At 40.8% G+C, this 16,013-nt stretch overlaps 1 protein-coding gene across 1 annotated transcript in view; it reads left to right on the top strand.

Moving 5' to 3' along the window:
- The first annotated feature begins 558 nt into the window (after positions 1–558).
- Positions 559–16,013, top strand: part of LOC125345666 (maltase-glucoamylase-like) — a 148,342-nt gene continuing 132,887 nt past the window's right edge. Inside the window, exons 1-6 of the mRNA XM_048337719.1 lie at positions 559–682; positions 2,615–2,742; positions 11,833–11,953; positions 12,891–13,000; positions 13,590–13,741; positions 14,219–14,390. Coding sequence (XP_048193676.1) covers positions 559–682; positions 2,615–2,742; positions 11,833–11,953; positions 12,891–13,000; positions 13,590–13,741; positions 14,219–14,390 — 807 coding nt within the window. The remainder of the gene's footprint in view (positions 683–2,614; positions 2,743–11,832; positions 11,954–12,890; positions 13,001–13,589; positions 13,742–14,218; positions 14,391–16,013) is intronic.

Here is a 16,013-nt window from a genome sequence, read left to right on the forward strand (position 1 = left end):
ATGAATATTTTCAGATTAAAATACATGAAATCTAAACTTTGCTTAAAATAGAACAGGATCAGGGAAACAAGTAGGCATAAAGTCACACTGAAATTGGCTGTGAATGGATGGGTTTTTAAAGTTTAGATAATTGATACCTGAATTTTATATACATTTGAACTTCCCATAAACATGTTTACCAGCCTGGCTGGAGTATGTCTCAAGTAGGGTGAAGTAGGGTAGAAAGAGAGAGAGGAAGAGGGGAAGTTAGGGGGGATGGGGGGGTAGGGGGAGGAGAGGGGGCTGGGGGAGGGGGATGGAGGGGGAGAGAGAAGGGGGGGTGAGGGGAAAGGGGATAGGGAGAGGAGAGGGGAAGAGGGAGGGAGGAAGAGAGAGAGAAAGAGAAACAGAGAGAAAGAGAGAGAGAGAGAGAGAGAGAGAGAGAGAGAGAGAGAGAGAGAGAGAGAGAGAGAGATATGTCCCTGAGTTCAAACTCCAGTTCCCTGGGAAAAATAAATTACTAGTTATATGTTGAATAAAATTTGGTATGATTTTTTTTCTTCTATGTCTTTTCCATAGATGGCAAAAACGTGCCTGAGAAAGTTTACGACGCTGGAATTAATACTCAGTGTTCTTCTGCTTATCGTGTTTATCATTGCTGTTGTTCTCATTGTGCTGTTAGCCAACAAAACAGAATTAAAAGGTAACAAGGAGTTCGGGATCTTCCCTCATTAGGGGTGGGGAAGCCAGGCTTTCGGATTCATATCTCGTGGATCTGAGCATATGCGTGTGCAGATATATGTGGGACAGTCATGGTTTAGGGAACATGAATTCAAAACTGGGGCAGCTTGATATTTATTTCCTACAGGTTTAAATTAGGACACTCTGACTTCTCAGTTCAATTCGTACACTGGGTTAAAGTTTGCCATTGACACTTGAAATACAGTTGCTGATTTTTTTTTTTTTTTGGTCAGTTGTGGGGCTTGAACTCAGGGTCTGGGCTCTGTCTGGTCACTGTCCCTGAGCTCTTTTGCTCAAGGCTAGTGCTCTACCACTGAGTCACAATGCCACTTCTGGTGGTTTCTGGTGGTTAATTACAGATAAGAGTCTCAACAGACTTTCCTGCCCTAGTTGGAATCTTCAGATCTCAGCTCCTGAGTAGCTAGGATTACAGGCATGAGCCACCAGCAGCTGGCTACATTTGCTGAATTTTATAGAACCGTACAAATTCTATTAATAATTGCATTGAACAATATGTTTGTGTGAAAGGCATAAGGTTAAAATCAGTTGAAGTATTTGAGGCTTTCAGTTCTTAAGAAAACTACTCAGGTTGTTTTATTACAAGTTTATTTCATTGTTATATATATCCCCAAAGATGGGCTGGTCTATACCGACTTATCTAGAATTTCCTATCTCATTCACTCAGGAGCAACTTTGTAGAGAAATCAGGCAATTTTACACCATCCCTAGGAATAGAAGTTCTACTTTTTTTTTTTTTTTTTTTGCCATTCTTGGAGCTTGGACTCAGGGCCTGAGCACTGTCCCTTCCCTGGCTTCTTATTGCTCAAGGCTAACACTCTATCTCTTGAGTCACAGCGCCACTTCCAACCTTTTCTGTTTATGTGGTGCTGAGGAATGGAACCCAGGGCTTTGTACATGCTAGGCAAGCACTCTACCGCTAAGCCACATTCCCAGCCCCAAAGGTCTATATTTTATGGTCATTTAGCTCAGAATTTTAAAAGTCCCCAAAGATATAGCTAAAACCTTTATGCACAAACTGGTACAAATAGTGAGTTTGTCTTACCTACCACTTTTGAATTGGAAATCACAGCTGAGAAAATCTAAGAGATAAAGCTCACTAAAAGCCTCATTGCTTTCTCTGAGTGTCATTATTAATTTATTAAAGAGTCCTCAGTAAAAGTTCACTTTCTTACTTTAGAATTTAATGTAAGTGCATTTATTTTTCTGTTTTATTGATTTTCAAATCTGAAATCAACGTTTTATAGCCCTGGCATAGTTTCTAAACTGTGGGACTCATTATATTTCTTTTTCTTTTCTTTCTTTTTTTTGTTGTCATATACGATTTTATAGAATGCTCTTGCTCAGAAGTGTGCTTTGGTGTTTGATTGAAAAGCAGAATTCAGATTCTACACCCAACCCCTGCTACTAGGGTTCACGGACTTTTCTGTAAATCAGGAGAGAGCAAATAGTTTAGATTTTGTGGATCCTATGATCTCTCTCATCCCTACTCAATACCACCATTGAGCAGAAAATCTGCTATCATAAGCAATTCTTGGTTTAGAAAGTAAGATCTGACTTGATTTGGATTGAAGGCCATAGTTTGATGATCCTAGAATTAAAGTTGGTTCCTACTTTCATGAGCCTCTAACCTAATGACGAAGGCCTGTCTTTCATAGAAGGTTAAGGGTACAAAGACATGGTCTGGGCTTAATAGAGATAAATACAGTCAACAAAAGCAAAAGGAGGTTTTGTGCTTAATTTTTGAGGACCTCAGAGGAAATCCCCATCAGTGTTATGTAATTACAGTATAATTTTAAGTGCTCAGAACATGGGGCTTTAAGTGGCTCAGATGTCAATGTGTCTAATGGTCATTGTATGTTCGCTTTTGGGACAGACACAGGTTCTGAGACAACTGGTACCCCGGGTCCTGTGTCCACAAGTACTACCCCTAGTCCTGCTGAGTGCCCCGTGGTAAATGACCCGGAACGGATAAACTGCATTCCTGACCAGTCACCAACAAAGGTTTGAGCTATGGATCTTGTCTTCACTGAAGAGTTTTTCTTTCTTTCAATTTCTGTTCACCATTCTCAAAGAGTTGCTAGTATGGCAGCTGTTACTGGCTCAGGAAAATGAATCCTATGCCCATGCTTGCATGGCTGAACACCTCCTTGGATCACTGATTCAGCCAAGGAAAGGAGGGACTCTCAGTTAAATTTTAATTTCAAATAAACAGTGAGTAAATCTTTAGTACCCGCGTGTTCCCTGTGAGACTTGGGACTCCACTGAAATGTCTTTATCTTTTCCTGGACAGCACATCTTGGCTACTATCTGTCCCTGTCACTGCCTCTGCTTTTGCCTTCTCTATGCCCCTCTTCCTCCTGTCACTATTTCAGAAAGTTATCTAGGGCACAATAAAAATATTCGTGTGCACGAAGCATGATTTAACCAAAGGACAAAGTTTCAAGGGTGTGCTCAAGAGGAAGAAAGTAATTAACCCAAGAGTAAAGATAGCGCCGGGACAGGGACAATCACTTTAGTCCAATGTTTCTTGGACACTAGCTGAAATACATCTGATTATCACGATAATAAAGTCATAAGTTACCTTTTATTTTGAGAATAAAATGAGATCCCAGTGAAAATGGAGTGAACTTACTGGCATGCAATGACAGATTAGCATCAAACACAGAATGGATGCATGCTGCCTGCGTGGCTTAGATGAGCGGCTCTCCCACGGTTATCTCAGAGATCATCCCCATCATCCCCGTCAGTGGACTGACTGCATGAGTCTAAAGGTGTTCTGTTTATCTAAAGGACTTATATAACCAAAGATATTTGTATTAGAAGATAAATCTGTGCTAGCTCTGCTCTGTTGTTGAGGCTTCAGGTAAGGTCAAGGTAGCCCCAGGAGAGTAGCCTTGCTTCACACACACGCACACACGCATGCACGCACACACATGCACACGCACATGCACACGCAGGTAAAGACATAGAAAAGCAAAGAGGAATCAACTCTTGATCAGAAAGTGACATCTCCTGTAAAGCCAGGTGCTGGGTATTTTAGAGTCCAACTGCTGATGACTGAGTTGACCTCCCTTTCTAGGAGCACTTTATTAGCTGATCATGCAAGCAGGAGTATGCCCGTGGTGTGCTGATGGGTCAGGAAGGAGCCCACTGTGACTATGATATAGTGTAAGAGAAGAGAATGGAGGGGATGAGACCATGAAAGAAACCATATAGGCTTTGCAAGTCAGGGAAGAAAGTTGTTTTGGGTATGACACATAGCAGCTCCGAACAGTCATTTAGGACTGAAGGAAGCCATAAAATGGGGGTTGAAAAAGGAAGGGGAGAATAAGAAACTTAGAGAAATTAAAGTAAAAGCAAGAAAAGCACTTTTAGAATGTGAGCAAATTTAAAGACAAGGAGGAATCTGATGAAAGATAGAAGGAATGGGATGTGAACTCCAGAGGGTAGAGAGGGTAGAAACAAAGTTGTACGAGGAGAAATGATGGAGCTGTATGATAGATGGAATGGTCCCATAGAGCTAACGCATAGGGTAAGTCTTGAAAGAACGATCATGTAACACTATGAGATAGGTTGGAACTTGATGGCAGAGGCTTGTCAACAGAAAAGGGAAGTTGTGGCCTGGTTTATGTTGCACCTAGCAGGATGTTTGGCTGGCATACTGGGTTTGCAGAAAACGGACACATAACAATTAACTTGCTAGGAAATGAGTTAGCTGGAAGCCCCAGAGAAGTCTGTCCCTTCCTAAGGATGTCTCCCTTGAACTAACCCATCTTGTTCCTGGACTTCGGTGATTTTTACATGTCATTAATGCCATGCCAATGCTTTTTTGTTATTTTATTGAATTATTTCCCTGTAAATCTGTAGCTCAGTATCTGATTCTTAACCTTCTCTATGTAGTGTACCCAACCGCATAACTTTATGACCTGGGCGTTCATTTCTCAGCAGCCTCCTCTTTTTGCCCAACGGATGGAAAGGCCACTGCTTTCAATCACCTGTTTCCTCAGGGAAGGTGTATGTATTCCAGCAGTCAGGCTGCATTCATTCTAGATACCAAGCGCTATTCCAGCCTGTTGGGATCCCAGCCTGCTGACAGGCTGTGTGTATGGATAGCAGTGTATGGGATGTGTCTGTGTTAAAGTGAAGTGTAAGTGTATTGCTGGAGGACAAGGGTAGGAAGGAATCATGGACACAAAAGGAAGATAGGATGGGCAAAATGTTCTGTTGCTAAGGTGGCTGATGTACATTTTAATCATTCCTCTGTACCTAACAGTGTAACATTTTCTGCTACTTGATACCTAGTTATAGACCCCATTGATTCTTGTTTTCAGTAAGAAAACATTCTCTCTGCTATCCTTCATCTAGGGTAAGAGAGAAAATAGCTGGCAGAACATGCTGGATTCTCCTGGAAGCCTTTTCTGTTTCTTTTTTCCAGAGAATGGATGTCTTAATGAGTCCAAAAAGAGAACATCACTCAGTAATCTAAATCTAGTCCTGATCTTTAATTCTGGTCTCTGTAGCTGGTTACAAGCTATCGTCCCTGGACTTCTTCCTAGCCTATCAGCTGAGCTCCCCGCCTTCTCTTCTTTCTTCTGTCACACTTCTGTTAGTATCATCATGTTGAGTACCTTCATGTTTCTAGTTCCTCAGGCAGAAGCAGTGGAACTTTTGTGTGGCTTACCCCTATATGAAAATTATCATTAATATGATTACCTAATACTATATTACATAATATAATTTTTAAATAATATCATCCAGAATAAGTAGTTCATTTCTCATGAACATCACAGGCCATCGTTGCTGCCGTAGTCTCCTAGCTTCTCTTCTGAACTCCATTTCTCCTGTCTATTCCACCATGTGTGATTGCAGCCCGTCCCTTTAACAGCCTACTTTGATTCTCATTCTATTCAGTGCCAGTAGAGCAGTTCAGTTTGCATACTGGGTCAAACTCAAATGTATTATTCTATCTAAATTTCTTTGTGTCTCTACAACTTCGCTTAGCCCATTTCCCCCTAAAGATTGCAGAGATAGTTCTTGACACTGATTTGAAATCTACTAGTAGTAAAACAACCTGTTACTTTCCTTATCCTTGATGAGGTCTTTTAGCCATAATTCTAGAACTTAAAGTTGAAAGATTCCATTGATGTTGAAGCAGAAATATATTTAGTCAAATTCTAGATATCCAGATACCATCTCAAGAAAGGGATGGTAGGTAACCCTTTTAAACATTTTGATGTTTCAGTGTTAGAATTACTGTGAATATATAGGAGAGAAGATATGCAGGCAACCACTGTAGAATGATTAACCTGACAGAGATTTTCCATTGTTTTTCATGAACAAGAGTCATAAATTTTCTGATATTTTTCAGATTCATATTCTTTTTATTCTGAAACTTTTTAGTCTTTTATTATCTTTTTTTCCTTATGATATTCTTTTCCAAGTTCCAGTTTCTTATGACAGTATTTAAGGGTCCAAGTGTTGTGATATTTTAGCAAAGATATTGTGTTTTGCTGATAAAATTATAGGCCTCCACCTTAAGTTTACACAGCATTATTTAAGGGGCATTAGTTGGCACTAGGAAAGCAGTGAGACCTAAGGCCCCAGAAATAGATGTGGATTTGTTTCGCATGTTGAGTTGATGGTGTAGGCATTGGGCCAGAATGTGGTAGGGAGCCAGAATACTCAGTTTGCATTCTGGCTTTGCTTCTGAAAACCTGTATCTCCTTGCATACTGTCAAATCCTTATCAGTGAAAGGGGACTGTATGTGCTCAAATATACTTAGTCATTAAACAAAGGACTACTGAATACTGAGTAAAGAGATTTTATGATAGCGATCTCTAAAGTCCTGAAAAATGTTCTCTGAAAATGTACCATCATCTAACTTGGGGCAATAGAAAGAAAGCTGAATTGGCAGGAGTATCATAGTTATTTAAAGATCTTTGCTATCAGATGATGGGAAAAGTGACAAGGTTAATTTTCAAAAGCTTATAAAAAGTGACTCAACATGCATGCGTTGTGATATAATCTATAGTTAAGATATTTGCCTGAGTTGAGATTAGGATTATTCATTCAATTTTTTTCAAAGTCCTTACATATCAAAATAGCAAAGAACAAATTTCATGAGTACAAGTTGTACTGGAATTCTTTTCCTATCATGTGGTTGTACTTCTGAAGTTCCTTCCTCAGTAAGGAAATGGGATATTACCCTACTGCTGCTCTCAGTATTAGGTTCTGGCACTTTATTTAATTAATTCTTATTTTTTTGGTTGACCATGGGGCTTGAACTCAGGGAGTAGACACTGTCCCTGAGCTTTTGTGCTCAAGTCTCTAGTGCTCTACCACTTTAAGCCACAGCTCCACTTCCAGTTTTCAGGTGGTTAACTGGAGGGGAGAGTCTCCCGGTCTTTCCTGCCTGGGCTGGCTTTGAACCGTGATCCTCGGATCTCAGCCTCCTGAGTAGCTAGGATTATAAGCATTGAGCCGTCTGTTCCTGGCTTGGCATTTTATTTAGTTGATTTCATTTTCTTATTTTATTCTATTTTTGGCAACCTTCTCCTTCCTTGTGGTCTCAGAGGCTCTCTGAATGGTCGCTTCAGCAGGGTGGCCTGACTTCTCACAGAATAGGTCTGCCAAAGATGCAGGGAAACGTTCTTTCTAGCCAGGCACAGAAGCATCCCAGCATCACCTTTTCTGGCAAACCTGTCAGGAGCCTTCTTGGACTCACTGAGAAGGGTGACGGACTCCATCTCTCAATAAGAAGTCAGAATTTGCTGCCATTAAAAAAAAATCTGCAGAGCAGATATAGGAAGTATGAAGGCTAAGGAACTCCTGGACTCACACATGATAGCGGATTTGAAAAGCTCGGAGTGTGAAAATAAAAATCACGGTGGAAGCAATACTGATGACAAAGCTTTTGAAAATTGGGTTGAGGGGCCCTTAGAGAAGAGAAATTTATGCAGGCTTCCTCACTGCCTGGAATGTGGACTGCAGGAACCTTCACCCTTGGTCTGCTGGAATGTAGACTGCAGGTACCTTCACCCTTGGTCTGAAGGCATCTAGGACAGGTGGTTCCATGGTGCCCAAGACTCTGGATGCACAGAAAGAGGTTATAGCTACTTTTATAAACATGGGCATTCCTTTCTTAGTCTTCAGTCACCTGGCCCCTGTTTTTGACTGTAATAGACCTTGTTGCTACTTTATAATGAGACATTATTGTTTGTTCTTATAATCTCTCATTTGCCCTGTCTTCTTTAGTGTAAATTCAAAGCTATCTGAAGCTGTGTCTGATGGACTGCAATTCTCGACACCAAATAAAGTTCCTTTACTTCTACAGTTTGAGTTTGCATTGATAGACAAGAGGGAGAGGAGCCAGCATCAGGCTTAGGGGGAGTGGCAGGGTGGATTAACTGGAAGGAGTCTGCCCATTTGTTCCAGTGGCAGAGATAGCTAAAACTGCAGACCCATTTAAGCTGTCTCTGGGCTTTGGATCACATGCCTTATGCTCTTCCCATCTGTCCTGGTGACTGCCCTTCCTCTTTACTAAATGCAGTATTTGATGAAGTCCTGATTTAAAAAAAACTCTTAGGTCTGTTGTTTCCTAATGACAAAATATTTATGCACTCCAAGGCACCAGTAATCTTAGCAGTAAATTATTTTAACCCACTGAAAGAGATATGAAATCATTAATCAGTTATCTTGTTGATAGTGGATTTTACCTCTGACATATTCTCTGGGATATATAGGGCAGCAATTTCTCTTTTTTATATTAAAATACTTGAGATTTTGTCTTTAAAATACAAAGGCATGAATACTTACTATGCAAAATACTGGGAGAGAGGGTTTGCGGAGATCCGTTTACATCTTTTCCGGTGCTCTTCTGCATCTACTATACTGATTAATATCACGAAGACGGGGGAGCTCCTTTTCATTTTTCTTGTAGCAGTCTGAGTCATGGATTCCATTTTCATATTCCTCCTTTCTACTTGCTTTTCCTTTCTGCAATTGTTAGGGGCATTGCATATGTATGGTGCTGTTTTTCTTGAGAGTCTTAGTTCTCTATGGGGAATAACATAAAACATTTTAAAAGATACCCATTCCTTGGGCCCACCCATTCCAGGAATTCTAATTTAATTCTCAAGTGTAGAGCTCAGGTATGTTTATTCTTTCTTTTCCCTCCCTCCCTCCCTCCCTCCCTCCCTCCCTCCCTCCCTCCCTCCCTCCCTCCCTCCCTCCCTCCCTCCCTTCCTTCCTTCCTTCCTTCCTTCCTTCCTCTTTTATTTTGCCAGTCCCAGGGCTTGGACTCAGGGCCTGAGCACTGTCCCTGGCTTTTTATGCTCAAGGCTAGCACTTTACCATTTTAGCCACAGCACCACTTCCAGCTTTTTCTGTTTATGTGGTGCTGAGGAATCGAGCCCAGCGCTTCATGCATGCTAGGCAAGCTCTCTACCACTAAGGCACATTCCTAGCCCCAGATATGGTTATTCTTACAATATTTACCAGGTGACCCAAACATGATCTAAAATGACAGTGTCTAGAGCCATGGTTCTCAAACATTCAACAGCATGAGAATGGCTATAAATTAGTGTATATATCATAATCTTCATTCTATACAAAGGCTACTTTTGCAAATATTTCAATTTATTCGTTCCTTGAGTATATATCTTCAAACTGCTCTCCAAAGTGGCTGTGCTAACTAACCATCCTATCATCGATCTCTGTAACCTTAATCCTTTTAGCAATTGACAGTCTTTTAAAACTTTTCCATTTTGAGGAAATGATTATCTTCATTTCTTACATATTTCAGTCATGCAATAATTGACTCTTCTCCCTAAGGTATTATGTTTCTCATTTGCTTTGGATTTTGTGTGTTACTCTGTCCTCTTATGAACATGTTTGCACCAAGGGTTTATCACACAGCCCTGGATTTTCCCTCAGCACTGTATTGGTAGTTGCATATTTTGTACTATTTCAGCAGTATCTGACATTCTTACTTCAAACCTGAAGTGCTGGTTTGTGTGTTGGGTCTGATGCTTTCCGGGGCACCTTCACCCTGACATGTCTCTCTAAAGTAGCTTTCTGGACTTCCCTATCTGTCTTCCTCTCTCATTCTGTAGGTTTTGTTCAGCATCCTCCACATTCACTGGTATTTTCAAGTTAGCCAGCAGAGGCTGTTGACATCCTTTCTGCTTTAGCCGGTCTGATCTTTGCCCTTTCCAGTGCAGTGAAAACACGATTCATCTCTGGAGAGTGTACTGAAGCTATCCAGTTTGACACCTTTACAACACTTTTCTCTTTTTTTAGTACTATTGAGGTTTCTTCTGATGAGGTTTGAAAGGAAAGAACAAGATCCTGGCAACTGATTATAGTTGAATGCACAGTGCAATGTGATTCCACAGCGAGGAAGGCCGTTTACAGAGCTCATCTTCCACCCTTCATGCATATTGAGCCATCCTAATCCAGATCATAAAGTTAGAGGTTGTGGGCTAGTTGCTGGGCGCCAGCATCTCACAAGTCTCACTACTCAGGAGACTGTGGGAGGAATGTAGTTCAAGGCCAACCCTGGACAGAAAAGTTGTCATGATTCTATCTTGAAAATAAACAGCAAAAAGCAGGGCTAGAGGCATGGATCAAGTGATAGTGTACTAACCTAGCAAGCAAGCTAATGATGTTTGAGCCCCTAAGCTCAATCCCAGCACTTCTCAGACCTGAATATAGCTCATTATGTGCAGATGTTCCAACAATCTGAAAAAAAATCTGCAATTTGAACTGTTTGTGGTGTCAATCATTTTGGATAAAGGCTACACAATCACATTTGACTTTCAGCATAAAAATTAGTATTTGATTGAACATAATTATTAATATAGACCAGCAAGATCCTTACTATCCTCTCATTTGTGAGAGATTGTCTTATTGTTCTGAAAACTGTGTGTTAGCTGAGTCCATCCCTGAACACAAAAGAAAGGAAATCCTGAGGGAACAAAGCTTGTTCTCGCTAGTGACCCTCAGCTTGTTGCTGCAACTCTGTGGGCCTTGTGGGCTTCATCTGCAAAAGGATGCAAAAACCAAGTCTTTCTTATTTGATTGGAAATTATATCCAGGGCCTCTTGCTAGCTAAGCAAGTGCTTTGCTACTGAGCTACACCTGAGCCTACATTATCCCAATGCTTGATGGCTTAACATCATAGACCTTATTTTCTTGGATCATAGAGTTGAAAAATCGGGTCTTCTTTAGCTAGGTGCCTCTGTCTCTGAGTGTCTTATCTGAGTTCCTTGCTGGCTACTGGCTGGAGACCTCCTTTGGTGCCTTGGCATGTGGGTCCTTTGGTGATAGGAGGATTTGCTTTGTTCACACTGAGGACTCCAGCAAAGAAAGTGCAAGAGAACAAGCAAGACAGAAACCACTGTCTTTCTGAGGCCTAATATAGAAAGGAATGTCCTATTGTGTTCTGTTAGTTGCAAGTCACACTAAAGAATGAGATTTCTCTTTATTTATTGTAGCTAGAACAAACTAGAATCTATCTAAGTGTTAGTGAAAGATTATTTTTTGTCTTGGGAGGAGTTGAAAAAATATGTACATGTTTCATATATAACTATGTGTCATATACACATATGTCACATACACACATGATGCAAGATTTTTAAAAATCATGGCAAATTATTTTTATTTGAAGGCTTCTGGATAAAGGTGATTGCAAATCTTTTAAAAGGATTTATTTCAATTCAGCATGTTGGTTCATGAGTAAAATACATTTTGGTGAAGGTCACCCCTTCTACCTCCCTCCCTTAAAAAAAGTCAGAGCTAGTATATGTGAAATTCCATTTGCAAATTTGGATTACTGGTGATATAACTATATTAGGGTTCAGGATTTTTAGATGTATTAATTGGTTTTAGTGTAAAAGATATGTAATGCAATGTATCCCCTATACTGTTAACATAGAAAGGACACAAGCTAGTAAAATTAAGTGTGAGTGGACACTGCCACTTGGGCCAAATTCCCTTATTTGTAAAATGAAATTATTCCTATGAAGATCTGAAATTAGATGACTTGCACTTCTCTATATGGAGTTGTTTGGATGAATCTCTTGTTTCAGGCCACATGTGAGCAGCGTGGCTGTTGTTGGAAGCCCCATGAAACCACAGACGTCCCTTGGTGCTACTATTCCAAGAACCATGGCTACAGAGTAGAGGGCGATCTTGCAAATACAAATGCAGGTAAGCCAGACTCTGCAGGCAGGCAGGAGCCCCGGACTCTCCAACCATCCGCAGGCTCGGTATCCTGCAGGGAGGGACCTTCTGGTGACAAGAAGTGAGCACTGTTCTTACCAAGGACCCACTTTTGGCATCAAGCAGCAGTCTCCCCCTGCTGGGAGTTTGGAGGCCACATTCTATTTCTGGTTTCACCTTAATACACCTCTGTGAACTTGTGTAATTATCATTATTTTCTTTGGTTCTTAAGTTTATGACTATTGCAGGAGATGAGGATTTGAACTCAAGGAGCTCTAATATGACTTCTGATGTAACTTGTATGAATTGGAAACAACTCCAACTTTACAAGCTTTGTTAGAAAAATTACCTGGTCAATGTTAGTATTCATTAACCAATTGTCTGCTCTTCTTCTTCCTGTCCCAAATGAAGAGCCTCTTCATGAATGATTTGCGGGGTGGGATAGAAGATGCTCTGGGCCTGATGGGTTCTTCTACAAGGCCTTAACTCTCACTTGATTTCTGTTTCATTAGGGAGATGGCTTCAATGTGTGTGACCGCCTGTGATGTAACATTAAAATAATTAAGAAGGGGTAATGTGTAGATATATGTATATATACACACACATATATATATGTAAAGTGTATAAAGGGTATTTGTTCAACACAGAATGACTAATGAACTGGTAATGTAAAAGTTAGTCCTTGTGAGGGTAGTTTTTGATCAGATTTTGTAAAAAAAAAATCCAGATTTTTAGATAAGGTAGTAATAGTATCTAGTTTCCAGATTGGGACCAGGATACAGTATTTATGTACTTATCTCCTCCCTTCCTCCTCCTTTCTCACTCCCTTCTTTAGTTCCACTGACCTAAAGCTTAAGTTTTATGTGGCTATTATTTGAGAATTTACAGAACCAACTATGAAAGCCTTTTCTTCTCTGCACATTAGGATTCACAGCCCAGTTGAAACGTCTGCCCTCTGCATCTGCATTTGGAAATGATGTTGACAACGTCCTCCTTACGGCAGAACACCAGACATCTAACCGTTTCCACTTTAAGGTTGTAATTTGTTCTCTTTCACAGACTCTTCTTAAGACGCTCTGTTCCCTTTCTGATTAAAGCAGTTCCTACAAAGTAGAAAATCATGCTACTGGCGGGTCCTATTTCTCTATTCTTCTTATCACATTATTATTTTCTATTCTTCAGCAAACAAGGGCTAAATAAGAAGAATAGAAAAACTTGTAGGCTGAGGTCTTCTATAGCCTTCTTTTTGTGTGATATCTTTGTAAACCCACATATATAATTTATTGCTTAGCCTTTACCTTTCATTTATTTGGCCTAAGTAAGTTGTGAAATTTTGGAGGGTACGAAAAAGTTACCACAGCTCTGAATATTTTGGGGGATAATCCATTTTGGCAGACTTTCACTATATATTTCTACATAAAGACCAACATGCCCCGTGGTTAAATCTTTGCAGTTGATAAAATAATGAGTTCGTATCCTAAGATAGTACCAGTTTCACCAGTATCTGACTTCTAGTACCAACCATACACATGGGAAGCATAGGTATTGATGGGGGATACTTCTAATGTTTGAAAATCAGGAAAGTTTTCATTTTGGCTCCGTTTCTGTTCATCTCTTGTGGCAGTTGACGGACCAATCCAAGGACAGGTATGAAGTGCCCCACGAACACGTGCAACCCTTCCGTGGAAATGCCGCTTCCTCCTTGAACTACAAGGTTGAGGTCTCCAAACAGCCATTTAGCATCAAAGTGACCAGAAGAAGCAATAACCATGTCCTGTGAGTTTGAGAAACTTCTCTGGGGGTGGACTAGGAAGTGAGGGTGAAGGGAGGCCCCAGGACATTTCAACAACATCCCTGAGAACTCTAAGTCTATCCATGGTGAGCAGTCCATCTCTGCTTCCATATGTGTATGACTGTCTCATTTTTCTTCTCTTTTGCCTTCTGTCTGCACAATCAGTTTTTTCTTCTTTATTTTTCCCTTTCTCCCATCTATCCAACCCATCAGTAAACATCAATGACCACATAAGTATAGTGTTTGCTCTTATGGTAGGTTATTCGGTAGAAGGTAGAAGAAATTGTACCTATCTTCCCTGCTGCACAGGAATCCTAATCTCTTGGTATCTATGGTCGAATGTCATAGGAGGGCAAATGGGACTGACCAAACCAAATGACAGCTATAGAGGAAATGAGATATAAAGGTCCATTCTCCGTCCTTACTTGTCACTCATTCCTGTGTTGTGCACTTCTGTCAAGGTTTGACTCAAGCATCGGGCCTCTCGTGTTTGCAGACCAGTTTCTTCAGCTCTCTATTCGCCTGCCCAGTGCTAATGTGTATGGTTTGGGAGAACACGTGCACCGGCAGTATCGGCACGACATGAACTGGAAGACATGGCCCATATTTGCTAGGGACACAACCCCCAATGGGGTAAGCATATGTTTCTGGTGGGAGTAGGGCTGAACTTAGGGACCTTGGTGTAAACTTTCAGGCTGGGCCTGTTTCCATTGAATATTATACCCTCAATCGTGTAGGTCACTTTTGGTATTCCAATAACATGGTTGAGTAGGAATTTTGGCTCTGCTACTTACCAGTTATGTGGCTCTGGCTAAGCTAAGTGACTGAGCTCTCTGTCTTCTGGAGATAATATCCGTATCCTGTAGTGCTGTAAGAAGTGAAGAAGTTGATGCATGAGAAATAGCTAGTGGAATGACTATCACATAGAAATTGCTCAATAAATGCCAACTACTTCATACTGTATCTTCTCTAACTGGCTAACTGTGGTGGAAATGTTGTTCCTATCTGCATTTTGAATGATAGTTGATTATGACCTCCATAATTTAGGATGACCTTGAGTATGTCAAATAATTCTTGTGGAAAGAATGATTGAGGCAACAAAAGAATATATCATGTTCTCTTGTTACTATTTTGTTTTATTTGTATTGCTTTTTTTTTGCTTTGGCTGCTAAAATTTGAGGCAATATTTTTCTATATGAAGAGCAATACTCTATAGTTCAGGAATTTTCCTGAGTAAATAGATTTAATGCTGGATGAAACAAGGTCACAGCAATATTCTATAAACAACCATGTTTGTATTCTCTCCCTCCCTTCCTCCCTCCTTCCCTCCCCCTCCCCCAACTTTTGAAACAAGGTATTGCTATATAGTTCAGGCTGGCTTTGGACTCTCCTGTGTTAGCTGGGATTACAGGAGTGCATTACCACTTTATATTTGTCTGGCTTTACATATTATTTCTATGTAGTAAAATGATCTAGACAAAATAGGAATTGCTTCCTCATTTAACAGAGCCTAAGGTGAAAGAGTTTGTAAGAAGCAGAGACAGGATCTGATCTCTACTCTGTCTCACCTAAAGCCTGGGCTGTCTGCTACTCAAGCCTGTCGGCAAAGCAGAGACGCTGCAGAGGCCAAAGCCCATACAGGAGCAGAGAGTGATGGGCATTTAAGCAGGGAGCTATAGACTGTTGCCCTTCATGGTGGACTGCATGGCCACCTGCTACTCCAATGTGGGAATCCTGAGCTCTTCCTCCTTCTCCTCCTCCCACAGAGTCTCCTCCCACTAGCTAGATAAGTGCTCTACCATTTGATTCACACTACCATGTTTTTGCTTTAGTCATTTTTGGGATAGTCTCCCATTTCTGTTCCATGCCCATGTTGCTTAGCCTGAGACCCTTAATGATGGGCATGTACCACCATGTCCAGCTATCGTTTCAGACAGCGGTCTAGCTTTTTGCACAGGCTAGCCTTGAACTACAGTCCTCCAAATCTCTGCTTCCTGAGTGTTTGGGATTACACGTGTGAGCCACTGCACCCAGGACCTCCCCTCTAATTGCGTTAGAATTTTCATTTACAAAAATGCATGTGCCAAATGATGACAAGCACAGTAATAGAGCATTGATTTTCATATGTGACTACACAGTAGAACTGTCTAGACAAATTACACACAGTAACAACAACAACAACAACAACAACACAAACCAAAAAAGGCGTATCTGCTTCTATTCTCAGGGATTCCGTTTAAATTGTTCTGGGAGGAA

Source organism: Perognathus longimembris, chromosome 2, assembly GCF_023159225.1.
Source record: "Perognathus longimembris pacificus isolate PPM17 chromosome 2, ASM2315922v1, whole genome shotgun sequence".
NCBI lineage: Eukaryota > Metazoa > Chordata > Mammalia > Rodentia > Heteromyidae > Perognathus > Perognathus longimembris.